The 16,588-nt window shown below is 45.5% G+C and overlaps 1 protein-coding gene across 2 annotated transcripts in view; it reads left to right on the forward strand.

The window, feature by feature from the left end:
* Positions 1 to 334: 334 nt before the first annotated feature.
* LOC109876186 (nucleus accumbens-associated protein 1) overlaps positions 335 to 16,588 on the forward strand; it is a 29,032-nt gene continuing 12,778 nt past the window's right edge. The window contains exons 1-5 of one of the 2 annotated variants that reach the window (XM_031828064.1): positions 335 to 599; positions 9,313 to 9,465; positions 9,841 to 10,098; positions 11,826 to 12,447; positions 13,064 to 13,234. In XM_031828064.1, coding sequence (XP_031683924.1) covers positions 9,340 to 9,465; positions 9,841 to 10,098; positions 11,826 to 12,447; positions 13,064 to 13,234 — 1,177 coding nt within the window. In that variant the 5' untranslated portion in view covers positions 335 to 599; positions 9,313 to 9,339. Of the gene's footprint in view, positions 600 to 1,129; positions 1,796 to 9,312; positions 9,466 to 9,840; positions 10,099 to 11,825; positions 12,448 to 13,063; positions 13,235 to 16,588 lie in introns of those variants that run through there. The other variant, XM_031828065.1, reaches the window with a different exon arrangement.

Here is a 16,588-nt window from a genome sequence, read left to right on the forward strand (position 1 = left end):
AAAGTGTAGGTAGCCTGAAAATATATATATATATTCCCCATGAAATAGCCCACATAGGCTATAAAGCAGGTCCAACACAGCCATGCAATGGTAGAACTCAGGGCTCCATCTCTCTCTAAGCTAAATGTGTTTTTATTTGATTCCCCATACCCGTTACTTGCAGGCATGATTATTTATTCTTTGCACGCACTGTGTTCACCTAAATGAATGTAGTCCAGACACAAGCGCATGCACACACACAGCTTACTTTCCCATTTCTATCTCACACACAGCACAGGGAGAAGGGATAGAGGCGGTTTCTGCACGCTGCTGTGCCAATGCGCAAACACATCACGCCGTGGGATAGGTCTCCCCAAATTGAGGCTGTGCTTGAGACGATCATGCGATTGAAAGATGAGCGCGTCATGCTTGTCTTTCTGTTCGGCGCGATCGGTGACTCGGAGCTCCGCAATCCCCTGGGACACTGTTCCGCCCTCGATAGCTCTGCGATCGGCGTCTGGCGGCGTCACAACGAATGGCTGCCTGTAGCAAGAGAGTGCGGGGAGAGGGCTATCGAATCCTCCATTGAAACGTTTTCGATCAGTTTCCCAGCTAAGGGGGTGAGTATCTGCTGGAGAATGAGGATGTCTGTTGGGGTCGTATGAGGATGTCTGTTGGGGTCGTATGAGGATGCAGGGGCGGTGGGCGACGACGCCGGGGCTAGACCGGTGTCCCTAGTTGGCACCGCGGTTTGGGGCAGATATCAGATGGGTTCGGAATGTTTCGTGGGGGTAAACTATTGTTTTGGGAAAGGTGTGCGATGGGGGATGGGTTGGTAAAAGGATGGCACCATCACAAACTTTAAACACCTCACCGGTGTTCCGGACTTCCGATCCCCACATGCCTTTGTGGCTACTTTCTCCTCGGCAATATTATCGAAAACTTTTTACAGTGCACGATCAAATATTTTTATGTACCGTCAATTGTAAGAATTTATGTGAGCTACACGATTAAAATAATTTTAAGTTTCGGATACAAATATTTTGGCCATCTATCACATGAGAAGTGGTTAAATAGATGTCTTGTCTACCGACTTGAAACACCCCTGTTCTGTGCCGCACTGGTTCCGTCTGGCTCGCCCTCAGCTGCTGCGTGTCCTGAGATGACCTGTTGATGTCGGTAAAATGGAGTATAGCAGTGAGAGTCATTTCCCCATCCCAAAAATATTTAAATAAACACGATTTGGAATCGATAGCTGACACCGTGGGACAACTGTCAACCTCATCGATACAGTTTGTGACAATCTGTTGTTTTTAATTCGTGGGTAATCGCGGAAGCAGCGGAGACTGTGCGGTTGTCTGAGTGCATGAGGTGGATGGTGCGCTGGGGCGAACCCAAAATATTTTAGCAGTGCTATGTTAGCTTGCTAGTTTAGCTAGCTTAGCTAGTCCTGACAGGCACCCGATTCACAGGCCTGCGGATGGGATGCGTATATTGCAATGAAAGACGGGACTAAAAGCGAAAGATGTGGACCTTTTCAAACTGATTAAAGTTCGTTATTATATCCGTATACGTTTTTGACAGCTGGCAAACGCCGTGGCGCTCCTGGATCGCGTGTTGCTGCAGTCACTGCCATTCTCTGTCGCCCCCCGGCCCGTGCCAGTGGAGCACTCCGAGCGGGCAGACTGGCACACGGCGCGGCGGTCACCTCGGTACACAGACAGCTATCGCCGCGGTTTGATCTTGTATCCTGGTCAAAACCCAAGTCGCTGGAGATACAATTTGTAGCTAGTAACAGCTAGCTATCACTTAAGAGGTTTGCTTTGAACTGTTTAATTTAATTGGTATTTAATGAATGTGGTTCGGGAACAGTTTTCGATGTGATCAATTTGAGCATGCCTATATCAATTTGCATGTTACGTGAATTCATTGAAACGATGAATAATGTATTTCAATGATGGTCAGTAGCCCTTCAATAAGAAAAGTAAACATTTAATTGATAGTTGCATTGTGTGTAGGCAACATTTTATAGCAGGCAAGCTATATCCTTACAGTAGACATGGGTTTTGAAACCAGGAAATGCCTATAAAATAGTTGTGCCAGCACCTTATTTTTTTTACCCTTATTTTACCAGGTAAATTGACTGAACACGTTCTAATTTAAAGCAATGACCTGGATATTGTTAAAGGGGAGAGGGGAGGTGTGAATGTGTGAAAGCTGGTGATGCCAGTTTGGAAATGTATCCAGGACACCAGGGTTAACATAACACCCCTACTCTTACAATAAGTGCCATGGGATCTTTAGTGACCACAGAGAGTCAGGACAGCTGCTTAACATCCCGTCTGAAAAATGTCACCCTACACAGGGCAATGTCCCCAATCACTGCCCTGGCGCATTGGAGTCTCCTTCGACCAGAGACAGTAGTGCCCCCTACTCCAATCCAGGGACTGACCAGGACCTTGCTTAGCCTCAGAGGCAAGCCAACAGTGGGATGCAGGGTGGTATGTTGCTGGCCACCACCCATGCAACCCTCTCTAATAATCTGTAAGGTGATCTAAATTAATTTAGCAGTTGGTGTTTTCACAGACTATCGTCTAGGAGTGTGGATAAACTGGAAAATATTTAGACTTTCTATAAGATCACAAATCCGTCGGTCCTTGGTCCATCACAACATCACATAAGCTGTGGCTGCATTTTAAATGCAGGCAAAACATTCTTCAGGCTCCTGTGAAAAGACTGGCACTTATGTTGACACTGTGTGACCTAGTTCTGTGACTGACTCCACTGCCCGGTATGAGATGTGAGGGTGAACTGAACTTCTCCTCCTCTGCCCTCTAACCTGGCTGCTGTGCCTGACATGACCCCTTTGCTGGGCACAGCCCTTGTTCAGGCCCCTCTCCTACCCTCCTTGGTCGCTCTCTCAGTGCAAACTCCACAAACACACCCAGGCTTTATTCTATTCTGTGTGTGTCCTGCCAAACTGTAAACAGGCAGTATTGTTTAGTGTGTGTGTGTGAATGTGTGTGTGTTTGTTTGCGTTGGTGTGTGTGAGTGCGCATCTGTGTTTTTGCGAGAGGGCATAAGAGAGAGGGATGGAGACAAAGACAGTGTTTCTTTTACCAGTATGGCTGGCTGGATCCCAAAGCAAGGCTTATATGTTGGGCCACTTACTTCACCTTTAATATGTTAGTCAGACTTCTTGTTAATCTTGTGTTTCACTAGGTGAGAAGATTCTAACGGTCTGTTAATGCTGCCACATAGTATCCACCCCGTCAATGGCAGCTTTTGTGTGTGTGTGTGTGTAGTCTATAAGCGGATGACTGTGTGTTACTGTGTGTAGGTGCATCGATGCATGCTAGAACATGCATGTGTAATGGATGCAATAATAGCCTATAGCATCAGTTAGCGAATCAGATGCTTTTATGAAAATGGACTAGTGACAGTGGCACATTCAGTATGGGTGGCCCCTTGCCCGTGTTATGGGGTTAGCTGAGGTGGATGTCTGTGCTGTTTATGGTTGTTATGGGGTTAGCTGAGGTGGATGATGTCTGTGCTGTTTATGGTTGTTATGGGGTTAGCTGAGGTGGATGTCTGTGCTGTTTATGGTTGTTATGGGGTTAGCTGAGGTGGATGTCTGTGCTGTTTATGGTTGTTATGGGGTTAGCTGAGGTGGATGTCTGTTCTGTTTATGGTTGTTATGGGGTTAGCTGAGGTGGATGATGTCTGTGCTGTTTATGGTTGTTATGGGGTTAGCTGAGGTGGATGATGTCTGTGCTGTTTATGGTTGTTATGGGGTTAGCTGAGGTGGATGATGTCTGTGCTGTTTATGGTTGTTATGGGGTTAGCTGAGGTGGATGATGTCTGTGCTGTTTATGGTTGTTATGGGGTTAGCTGAGGTGGATGATGTCTGTGCTGTTTATGGTTGTTATGGGGTTAGCTGAGGTGGATGATGTCTGTGCTGTTTATGGTTGTTATGGGGTTAGCTGAGGTGGATGATGTCTGTGCTGTTTATGGTTGTTATGGGGTTAGCTGAGGTGGATGATGTCTGTGCTGTTTATGGTTGTTATGGGGTTAGCTGAGGTGGATGATGTCTGTGCTGTTTATGGTTGTTATGGGGTTAGCTGAGGTGGATGATGTCTGTGCTGTTTATGGTTGTTATGGGGTTAGCTGAGGTGGATGTCTGCTGTTTATGGTTGTTATGGGGTAAGCTGAGGTGGATGTCTGTGCTGTTTATGGTTGTTATGGGGTTAGCTGAGGTGGATGTCTGCTGTTTATGGTTGTTATGGGGTAAGCTGAGGTGGATGTCTGTGCTGTTTATGGTTGTTATGGGGTTAGCTGAGGTGGATGTCTGTGCTGTTTATGGTTGTTATGGGGTAAGCTGAGGTGGATGATGTCTGTGCTGTTTATGGTTGTTATGGGGTTAGCTGAGGTGGATGTCTGTTCTGTTTATGGTTGTTATGGGGTTAGCTGAGGTGGATGTCTGTTCTGTTTATGGTTGTTATGGGGTTAGCTGAGGTGGATGTCTGTTCTGTTTATGGTTGTTATGGGGTTAGCTGAGGTGGATGTCTGTTCTGTTTATGGTTGTTATGGGGTTAGCTGAGGTGGATGTCTGTGCTGTTTATGGTTGTTATGGGGTTAGCTGAGGTGGATGTCTGTGCTGAGCTTCAGAGATAGTGGGAGGGGAGAGGAGGCGCCTGTACCCTTAAAAAGTTCAGTGTATCTTAATAGTTCATAGTGGCTCACTGTCTTCGTCTCCTCCTCTTCATCCACACACACCATTCTATATGATGTTGTCGAGAGGAATGACAGACCTTTCATTTCTATTGACTTTAGAGCAAAGGCCTATGAAATATTAGAGGGCTGCAGGTTTAGGTTGTTGTATGTTTGAGAGAATAGGTTATGTGCAATTCAAACAAACCCACATTGTAGTACTGTAGGAGTAGGATATTTACACAGATGTAAACACACATTGTAGTACTGTAGGAGTAGGATATTTACACAGATGTAAACACACATTGTAGTACTGTAGGAGTAGGATATTTACACAGATGTAAACACACATTGTAGTACTGTAGGAGTAGGATATTTACACAGATGTAAACACACATTGTAGTACTGTAGGAGTAGGATATTTTCACAGATGTAAACACACATTGTAGTACTGTAGGAGTAGGATATTTACACAGATGTAAACACACATTGTAGTACTGTAGGAGTAGGATATTTACACAGATGTAAACACACATTGTAGTACTGTAGGAGTAGGATATTTACACAGATGTAAACACACATTGTAGTACTGTAGGAGTAGGATATTTACACAGATGTAAACACACATTGTAGTACTGTAGGAGTAGGATATTTACACAGATGTAAACACACATTGTAGTACTGTAGGAGTAGGATATTTACACAGATGTAAACACACATTGTAGTACTGTAGGAGTAGGATATTTACACAGATGTAAACACACATTGTAGTACTGTAGGAGTAGGATATTTACACAGATGTAAACACACATTGTAGTACTGTAGGAGTAGGATATTTACACAGATGTAAACACACATTGTAGTACTGTAGGAGTAGGATATTTACACAGATGTAAACACACATTGTAGTACTGTAGGAGTAGGATATTTACACAGATGTAAACACACATTGTAGTACTGTAGGAGTAGGATATTTACACAGATGTAAACACACATTGTAGTACTGTAGGAGTAGGATATTTACACAGATGTAAACACACATTGTAGTACTGTAGGAGTAGGATATTTACACAGATGTAAACACACATTGTAGTACTGTAGGAGTAGGATATTTACACAGATGTAAACACACATTGTAGTACTGTAGGAGTAGGATATTTACACAGATGTAAACACACATTGTAGTACTGTAGGAGTAGGATATTTACACAGATGTAAACACACATTGTAGTACTGTAGGAGTAGGATATTTACACAGATGTAAACACACATTGTAGTACTGTAGGAGTAGGATATTTACACAGATGTAAACACACTAAGGTCTTCGAAAGCCAAGTCAACAAACAGATTACCGACCATTTCGAATCTCACCATACCTTCTCTGCTATGCAATCCGGTTTCAGAGCTGGTCATGGGTGCACCTCAGCCACGCTCAAGGTCCTAAACGATATCTTAACCGCCATCGATAAGAAACATTACTGTGCAGCCGTATTCATTGATCTGGCCAAGGCTTTCGACTCTGTCAATCACCATATCCTCATCGGCAGACTCGACAGCCTTGGTTTCTCAAATGATTGCCTCGCCTGGTTCACCAACTACTTCTCTGATAGAGTTCAGTGTGTCAAATCGGAGGGTCTGCTGTCCGGACCTCTGGCAGTCTCTATGGGGGTGCCACAGGGTTCAATTCTTGGACCGACTCTCTTCTCTGTATACATCAATGAGGTCGCTCTTGCTGCTGGTGAGTCCCTGATCCACCTCTACGCAGACGACACCATTCTGTATACTTCCGGCCCTTCTTTGGACACTGTGTTAACAACCCTCCAGGCAAGCTTCAATGCCATACAACTCTCCTTCCGTGGCCTCCAATTGCTCTTAAATACAAGTAAAACTAAATGCATGCTCTTCAACCGATCGCTACCTGCACCTACCCGCCTGTCCAACATCACTACTCTGGACGGCTCTGACTTAGAATACGTGGACAACTACAAATACTTAGGTGTCTGGTTAGACCGTAAACTCTCCTTCCAGACCCATATCAAACATCTCCAATCCAAAGTTAAATCTAGAATTGGCTTCCTATTTCGCAACAAAGCATCCTTCACTCATGCTGCCAAACATACCCTTGTAAAACTGACCATCCTACCAATCCTCGACTTTGGCGATGTCATTTACAAAATAGCCTCCAATACCCTACTCAACAAATTGGATGCAGTCTATCACAGTGCAATCCGTTTTATCACCAAAGCCCCATATACTACCCACCATTGCGACCTGTACGCTCTCGTTGGCTGGCCCTCGCTTCATACTCGTCGCCAAACCCACTGGCTCCATGTCATCTACAAGACCCTGCTAGGTAAAGTCCCCCCTTATCTCAGCTCGCTGGTCACCATAGCATCTCCCACCTGTAGCACACGCTCCAGCAGGTATATCTCTCTAGTCACCCCCAAAACCAATTCTTTCTTTGGCCGCCTCTCCTTCCAGTTCTCTGCTGCCAATGACTGGAACGAACTACAAAAATCTCTGAAACTGGAAACACTTATCTCCCTCACTAGCTTTAAGCACCAACTGTCAGAGCAGCTCACAGATTACTGCACCTGTACATAGCCCACCTATAATTTAGCCCAAACAACTACCTCTTTCCCAACTGTATTTAATTTTAATTTATTTATTTATTTTGCTCCTTTGCACCCCATTATTTTTTATTTCTACTTTGCACATTCTTCCATTGCAAAACTACCATTCCAGTATTTTACTTGCTATATTGTATTTACTTTGCCATCATGGCCCTTTTTGCCTTTACCTCCCTTCTCACCTCATTTGCTCACATTGTATATAGACTTGTTTATACTGCATTATTGACTGTATGTTTGTTTTTACTCCATGTGTAACTCTGTGTCGTTTTATCTGTCGAACTGCTTTGCTTTATCTTGGCCAGGTCGCAATTGTAAATGAGAACTTGTTCTCAACTTGCCTACCTGGTTAAATAAAGGTAAAATAAATAAATAAATAAACACATTGTAGTACTGTAGGAGTAGGATATTTACACAGATGTAAACACACATTGTAGTACTGTAGGAGTAGGATATTTACACAGATGTAAACACACATTTTACAATCAAATAACATCTCTGAATTGGTTTTAGACAGTTTTAGGCCTATATAAATAGCAGATAGAAGTGATATGCTTTCACTTTTCAGAATAAGGTGTGTGTGTGTGTGTGTGTGTGTATGGGCATTGACATTTGCTACATATGGATAAGTAGGCTTTTTCAAATAGTATTTTAAGGGTCTCCTTTCTGCTCAAAACACACTAAAATGGTTTACTTTGTCTGAATGACAAATGAAAGTGTTAGGTTCACTTCAGTTGCTTCTAAATGGGTATCATCACTAAACATGTTTTGTCCATTGGAGGGTGCTGTCTGTTAGTGTTAAGGTCAGTGATGAGCTGATAGGATTTCCTCTCCGTATGATGGGTGCTATGGTTGGGCTTTATTTTACAGCCCTCTATTTACCTGGTGTCCTTAGAAATTAGATGGTAATAATAGTTAAATTGCTTGATAATTAGGCCCTCCTTCTTAGTGGTTTCTCATTGATTGTAACATGCACCACTAGTACCATGTTACTTGCTATAGTGAACAAAAATATGAGCTCAAAAATTTCAACGATTTTACAGAGTTACTGTTTATATAAGGAAATCAGTCAATTGAATTTCACTTGACTGGGCAGAGGTGCAACCATGGGTGGGCCTTGGAGGGCATTGGCCCACCCACTGGGGAGCCAGGCCCAGCCACTGGGGAGCCAGGCCCACAAACTGGGGAGCCAGGCCCACAAACTGGGGAGCCAGGTCCAGCCACTGGGGAGCCAGGCCCAGCCACTGGGGAGCCAGGCCCAGCCACTGGGGAGCCAGGCCCACAAACTGGGGAGCCAGGCCCACAAACTGGGGAGCCAGGCCCACCCACTGGGGAGCCAGGCCCAGCCAATCAGTTTTTCCCCACAAAATGGCTTTATTACAGTAAGGCTGGTTGGACGTACTGCTAAATTCTCTGAAATGACATTGGAGACCGCTTATGGTAGAGAAATGAACATTCATTTATCTGGCAACAGCTCTGGTGGACATTCCTGTATTCAACATGCCAATTGCCCACTCCCTCCAAACTTGAGATATCTGTGGCGTTGTGTGACAAAACTGCACATTATAAATAGCCTTTTATCGTCCCCAGCAAAAGGTGCAACTGTGTAATGGTCATGCTGTTTAATCAGCTTCTTGATATGCCACACCTGTCAGGTGAATGGATAATCTTGGCAAAGGAGAAATGCTCACTAAAAGAGATACAAAAATGATGCACAACATTTGAGAGAAATAAGCTTTTTCTAAGTATGGAACATTCCTGTGATCTTTTATTTCAGCTCATGAAACATGGGACCAACACTTTACATGTTCCATTTATATTGTTGTTCAGTGTACCAATGGTGTTGGAATCCATGATATAGGTTAAGTACAGGGCATTACTGTTTGTTGCTTCATTAGGTTGGGGACAAACGGGTCAGCCTCATGCGGAAGATTGGTAACTGATTTAATTGGCTCTTTTAAAATATGTTGCTGATATCTCTCTCTCCCTCCAGACCCTGTGGTGGTGTGCGTAGCGCACCATGGCCCAGACCCTTCAGATGGCGATTCCTAACTTTGGCAACAACGTCCTGGAGTGTCTGAACGAGCAGCGTCTCCAGGGGCTCTACTGCGATGTCTCCGTGGTCGTCAAGGGACACGCCTTCAAGGTGGGATATTACTGTGTGAATTACGTAGATTGTGTACTATAATGTACATTTAGTTTTTTAGTGTTCTGATGTGCAAGACCCATTATTTATCTATCGGTCTATCCCGGCAGTAACAGATTGATTTTTATGAGTTTATTATCCCGTTGCCCTTCATGACTTGCCATTATTGGTCAACATTTATTGATGTTAGAAAAATAACAGAGAAAATCGAATCACTGAATCAGAATCTGAATGATCAGAATCATGACATTTTGCACCTCCCAAAAGATCATCCACACAGTTTTAAAATAAATGTATTGTTCAAACAAAGGAAACATTCCTTCTATAACTCATAACTCTATAGAATCTTCTTACTCCTCCCTCCTTCTCCTCCAGGCTCACCGTGCCGTGCTTGCGGCCAGCAGCTCTTACTTCCGGGACCTGTTCAGCACTGGGGGAGGCAGCGGCTCCAAGACCCCCACAGTGGTGGAACTGCCCCCGGCCGTCCAGCCCCAGAGCTTCCAGCAGATCCTGGCCTTCTGCTACACAGGTCGCCTCAGCATGACAGTGGGAGACCAGTTCCTCCTCATGTACACCGCAGGCTTCCTGCAGATCCAGCAGATCATGGAGAAGGGCACAGAGTTCTTCCTCAAGGTAATAATACATGGGTTTTATATAGCCTTTTTAACAACCCAAGCATGTTTAAAGGAAAACTCCACCAAAAAATGATATTTTGGTATTTGTTTCATTAGTCCATTGTTGATATAGTCCAGAAATGTTTTGCATGTCAGCAATCAACTTTTCAAGATATATAACTTTCAAAATACAGACTTTATGATGCATTTTGCACCATGTGATACCGGCTGCAAAACATTTGACCAAAATAATGTTTTCTTAAAGTTTTCCTTTAAGGATAGGAGGCCTCCTTCAAAGGGGAGCCTTGTCCTGCATCACAATCACACACAGTGACCACAGGTTGTGCCGTTATGCTGTGCTCTTTATTCAGAGGTCTTAGAATAATACACACATACGACCAGGGTTTCTGTTAGCCTATAATAGCTTGCCTTTGTCCGTTTATAAAAAACAAATTATGCAGATAAATAACATTTGCGTCGGCCAACTGCTAGGGAGAAGAGAAAATCCAATTGCGAAATAATGCTTTTCAAGCTATTTATTGATGGAAATACATTTGACGGGTCATGCTTATCGGTCTATTGGGTAATCTGCATAATTTAGTGGAAGTAAATTGGTACGTGTGTACAGTATATTTGTATGTACAGTATCTTAAAATACGAGGTCAAATTATTACGTCGGAGCTCTGGAAAGAGGCCTGATTTCCTGAGTTGGAATTCCGAGTTGGATGACTGGTCAAAACCTTTTTCCCCCAGTTCCCAGTTGTCTTGAACGCTCAGAAGTCAGAGATTTCTCAGTTGCTTTGAACGCTGCATCAAACAGCAACAGAAGGCAGGCTTCATCAGCGCGTCACACACCACTTTGCAATGAGCTGGAGGCAGTATGCGTTTTGAAAACATATACTTAGTTGTTTGAAACCTGCATGTCTTATGTTGCTTCAAAGTAGCCTATTAGATCTCCTCTGGTTCTAAATTTATAACGGATATTTTCATCTGTTACATGAAACCGCTCGCATGTGTAGTGCCCTTTTGATAATGGTGTTTTCCTGTTAATTGCATTATGGAACGAACATTTGTGCATAGCCTACTGCCTTGTGCACAGTGCTGCGCTTATAATGTGACAAAATAATAGTTTATCGACATTTTAAGCTAAACGTTCTAAATGATCTGTTGCCTCAGACTCCTTGCGTTTTATGTAGCTTAGGCCTACTGATGAATTTGGGCTCTATCAGCCCACAACTGGCCCAGAGTCTGTTTGAAATAGGCTATTTATTCTCAACACACTGACCAATAGAATAGGTAGCCTAAACAGTGATTTTACTGTTGGTTACTCATCTTGTTGGCTGAGGAAAAGTACATGTGTTTGAAGTGCACATCAGAAGGACTGCACATCGTTGCATCCTCGACTTGCATGTTCTGTTAATATGAATGACCGTATTCTAAATGTGATTGCTGTCGTTCTGAGCCCCGTGGGTGGACACCCTAATCACGCTATGCACCAAATGGAAATGTGTCCGGTAAATGAAAATGTTGCTGATCAAGTGTCCGGCGCCACATGTTCAGAAACCCTGATACATTTTGAACGTGTTTAGCAGAACTCTACCAGGCGTTTCCAGAGCGACAGTACACTCAACTGAGATGCGTAAACAACCACTTATCACAATCATTGCAAGTATTTGCATATACTTTATATTTATATTTCCATAATAAACTATTGCTAAATGTATTCTCTCCATATTCCTCCTCCAGGTTTCCTCGCCCAGCTGTGACTCCCAGGGCCTGCAAGCCGAGGAGGCTCCGCCCTCCGAACCCCAGAGCCCCGTCACTCAAACCGTTGCCATGGGGACTGGCAGTCGCCCCGCCTCCTGCCTTACCCCCCTCCCCCTCGTGTCGCGGGTGAAGACAGAGCAGCAGGGCAACCAATCAGAAGCCTCGCCCTACTCGGTGGTGTGCACCCCTGTGGCCAAGCGCTTGTGGGAGGGCGGCAGCAGCCGAGACGGGGGTGGAGGGGGCTCAGGTGGAGGCGGATCCAGGAAGGCCGCCCGCTTTTCCCAGGAGTCCGTGCGAGGGAGTGCCATCCAGAGCTCGGGGGCACTGGCACTGGCCATGGGGATGGGGGCCAGTGGGGCGGGGATAGGATCAGGGGTCGGGGGTCACGGCAGCGGTTCCAACGGGAGTGTGGTCTCCATGGGCAACGTGGCATCGGAGGGCGCCAGCCCGGGCACGATGAGCGCCTACACCAGTGACTCGCCTATCAGTTACCATGACGAGGAGGAAGAGGAGGAGGTGACGGAGGAGCAGACGGAGGAGCAGTACAGGCAGATCTGTAACATGTACACCATGTACAGCATGCTCAACGTGGGCGCCGCAGGTACCGACGTGTGTGTGTGTGTGTGTGTGTATAAAGGTCAGACCAGACAGATCTGTAACATGTACAGCATGCTCAACGTGGGCGCCACAGGTACTGGTGTGTGTGTGTATAAAGGTCAGACCAGACAGATCTGTAACATGTACAGCATGCTCAACGTGGGCGCCGCAGGTACTGGTGTGTGTGTGTATAAAGGTCAGACCAGACAGATCTGTAACATGTACACCATGTACAGCATGCTCAACGTGGGCACCGCAGGTACCTGTGTGTGTGTGTGTGTATATAAAGGTCAGACCAGACAGATATGTAACATGAGCATGCTGTACATGGTGTACAACGTGGGCGCCGCAGGTACCGACGTGTGTGTGTGTGTATATAAAGGTCAGACCAGACAGATCTGTAACATGTACAGCATGCTCAACGTGGGCGCCGCAGGTACCTGTGTGTGTGTGTATAAAGGTCAAACCAGACAGATCTGTAACATGTACACCATGTACAGCATGCTCAACGTGGGCACCGACGTGTGTGTGTGTGTGTGTGTGTGTGTGTGTGTGTGTGTGTGTGTGTGTATAAAGGTCAAACCAGACAGATCTAACACACGTCTTTCTCCCTCTGGTAGCTGGTGAGCGTGTGGAGGCCCTACCGGACCACTCAGAGACCCGGGGTCGTATGCGGGGTCGCCAGGACCTGTCGTCTCTCCCCGCTGAGCTCATCACACAGATAGGCAACCGCTGCCACCCCAAACTATACGAGGAGGGGGACCCCGCAGAAAAACTAGAGCTTGTCTCAGGTCAGTGTGTGTGGATCCATTCTGTCATTTCAGAACTGGAGTAGGAGAAGGGTCAGAAAAGGGTCTAGGGACCGAAGTGGAACGTGGCCTTGTTAAAGATGTGCTATCTTAATTTGAACAGCGGGAAACTAATCCTGCAGCAACAGGAAATGTGAATTATTATGAGGATTATAATGAATGGACATGTTGTAGGGGTTGATAGATTTTTCGTTAGGGTGAATCTAGTCTGAAATGTTAAAATGGAAGCCTTTTTAAACCTTGAATACACTAGTTTACATCTTCTCTGCAAAAACAGAGTGATCAAATGAAGATGGGGTATAAGCGGTGTACTGAGTGTAGAAAACGTTAAGAACACCTGCTCTTTCAATGACAGACTGACCAGCTATGATCCCTTATTGATGTCCCTTGTTAAATCCACTTCAATCAGTGTAGATGAAGGGGAGGAGATGGGTTGAACAAGCATTTTTAAGCCTTGAGACATGTATTGTGTATGTGGGCCATTCAGAGCGTGAATGGGCAAGACAACATATTTAAGTGCCTTTGAACAGGGTATGGTAATAGGTGCCAGGGGCACCAGTTTGGGTCAAGAACTGCAACACTGCTTGGTTTTTCATGCTCAACAGTTTCCTGTGTCTATCGAGAATGGTCCACCACCCAACGGAACTCAACTGTGAGAAGCATTGGAGTCAAATCAAAAATCAAATCAAATCAAATTTTATTTGTCACATACACATGGTTAGCAGATGTTAATGCGAGTGTAGCGAAATGCTTGTGCTTCTAGTTCCGACAATGCAGTAATAACGAACAAGTAATCTAACTAACAATTCCAAAAAAACTACTGTCTTATACACAGTGTAAGGGGATAAGGAATATGTACATAAGGATATATGAATGAGTGATGGTACAGAGCAGCATAGGCAAGATACAGTAGATGATATCGAGTACAGTATAACATATGAGATGAGTATGTAAACAAAGTGGCATAGTTAAAGTGGCTAGTGATACATGTATTACATAAGGATGCAGTCGATGATATAGAGTACAGTATATACGTATGCATATGAGATCAATAATGTAGGGTAAGTAACATTATATAAGGTAGCATTGTTTAAAGTGGCTAGTGATATATTTACATCATTTCCCATCAATTCCCATTATTAAAGTGGCTGGAGTTGAGTCAGTGTCATTGACAGTGTGTTGGCAGCAGCCACTCAATGTTAGTGGTGGCTGTTTAACAGTCTGATGGCCTTGAGATAGAAGCTGTTTTTCAGTCTCTCGGTCCCAGCTTTGATGCACCTGTACTGACCTCGCCTTCTGGATGACAGCGGGGTGAACAGGCAGTGGATCGGGTGGTTGATGTCCTTGATGATCTTTATGGCCTTCCTGTAGCATCGGGTGGTGTAGGTGTCCTGGAGGGCAGGTAGTTTGCCCCCGGTGATGCGTTGTGCAGACCTCACTACCCTCTGGAGAGCCTTACGGTTGAGGGCGGTGCAGTTGCCATACCAGGCGGTGATACAGCCCGCCAGGATGCTCTCGATTGTGCATCTGTAGAAGTTTGTGAGTGCTTTTGGTGACAAGCCGAATTTCTTCAGCCTCCTGAGGTTGAAGAGGCGCTGCTGCGCCTTCTTCACGATGCTGTCTGTGTGAGTGGACCAATTCAGTTTGTCTGTGATGTGTATGCCAAGGAACTTAAAACTTGCTACCCTCTCCACTACTGTTCCATCGATGTGGATAGGGGGGTGTTCCCTCTGCTGTTTCCTGAAGTCCACAATCATCTCCTTAGTTTTGTTGACGTTGAGTGTGAGGTTATTTTCCTGACACCACATTCCGAGGGCCCTCACCTCCTCCCTGTAGGCCGTCTCGTCGTTGTTGGTAATCAAGCCTACCACTGTTGTGTCGTCCGCAAACTTGATGATTGAGTTGGAGGCGTGCGTGGCCACGCAGTCGTGGGTAAACAGGGAGTACAGGAGAGGGCTCAGAACGCACCCTTGTGGGGCCCCAGTGTTGAGGATCAGAGGGGTGGAGATGTTGTTGCCTACCCTCTCCACCTGGGGGCGGCCCGTCAGGAAGTCCAGTACCCAGTTGCACAGGGCGGGGTCGAGACCCAGGGTCTCGAGCTTGATGACGAGCTTGGAGGGTACTATGGTGTTGAATGCCGAGCTGTAGTCGATGAACAGCATTCTCACATAGGTATTCCTCTTGTCCAGATGGGTTAGGGCAGTGTGCAGTGTGGTTGAGATTGCATCGTCTGTGGACCTATTTGGGCGGTAAGCAAATTGGAGTGGATCTAGGGTGTCAGGTAGGGTGGAGGTGATATGGTCCTTGACTAGTCTCTCAAAGCACTTCATGATGACGGATGTGAGTGCTACGGGGCGGTAGTCGTTTAGCTCAGTTACCTTAGCTTTCTTGGGAACAGGAACAATGGTGGCCCTCTTGAAGCATGTGGGAACAGCAGACTGGTATAGGGATTGATTGAATATGTCCGTAAACACACCGGCCAGCTGGTCTGCGCATGCTCTGAGGGCACGGCTGGGGATACCGTCTGGGCCTGCAGCCTTGCGAGGGTTAACACGTTTAAATGTCTTACTCACCTCGGCTGCAGTGAAGGAGAGACCGCATGTTTTCGTTGCAGGCCGTGTCAGTGGCACAGTATTGTCCTCAAAGCGGGCAAAAAAGTTATTTAGTCTGCCTGGGAGCAAGACATCCTGGTCCGTGACTGGGCTGGATTTCTTCCTGTAGTCCGTGATTGACTGTAGACCCTGCCACATGCCTCTTGTGTCTGAGCCGTTGAATTGAGATTCTACTTTGTCTCTGTATTGGCGCTTAGCTTGTTTGATAGCCTTGCGGAGGGAATAGCTGCACTGTTTGTATTCGGTCATGTTACCAGACACCTTGCCCTGATTTAAAAGCAGTGGTTCGCTCTTTCAGTTTCACACGAATGCTGCCATCAATCCACGGTTTCTGGTTAGGGAATGTTTTAATCGTTGCTATGGGAACGACATCTTCAACGCACGTTCTAATGAACTCACACACCGAATCAGCATATTCGTCAATGTTGTTATCTGACGCAATACGAAACATCTCCCAGTCCACGTGATGGAAGCAGTCTTGGAGTGTGGAGTCAGCTTGGTCGGACCAGCGTTGGACAGACCTCAGCGTGGGAGCCTCTTGTTTTAGTTTCTGTCTGTAGGCAGGGATCAACAAAATGGAGTCGTGGTCAGCTTTTCCGAAAGGGGGGCGGGGCAGGGCCTTATATGCGTCGCGGAAGTTAGAGTAACAATGATCCAAGGTCTTTCCACCCCTGGTTGTGCAATTGATATGCTGATAAAATTTAGGGAGTCTTGTTTTCAGATT

Source organism: Oncorhynchus kisutch, linkage group LG6, assembly GCF_002021735.2.
Source record: "Oncorhynchus kisutch isolate 150728-3 linkage group LG6, Okis_V2, whole genome shotgun sequence".
Classification (NCBI taxonomy): domain Eukaryota; kingdom Metazoa; phylum Chordata; class Actinopteri; order Salmoniformes; family Salmonidae; genus Oncorhynchus; species Oncorhynchus kisutch.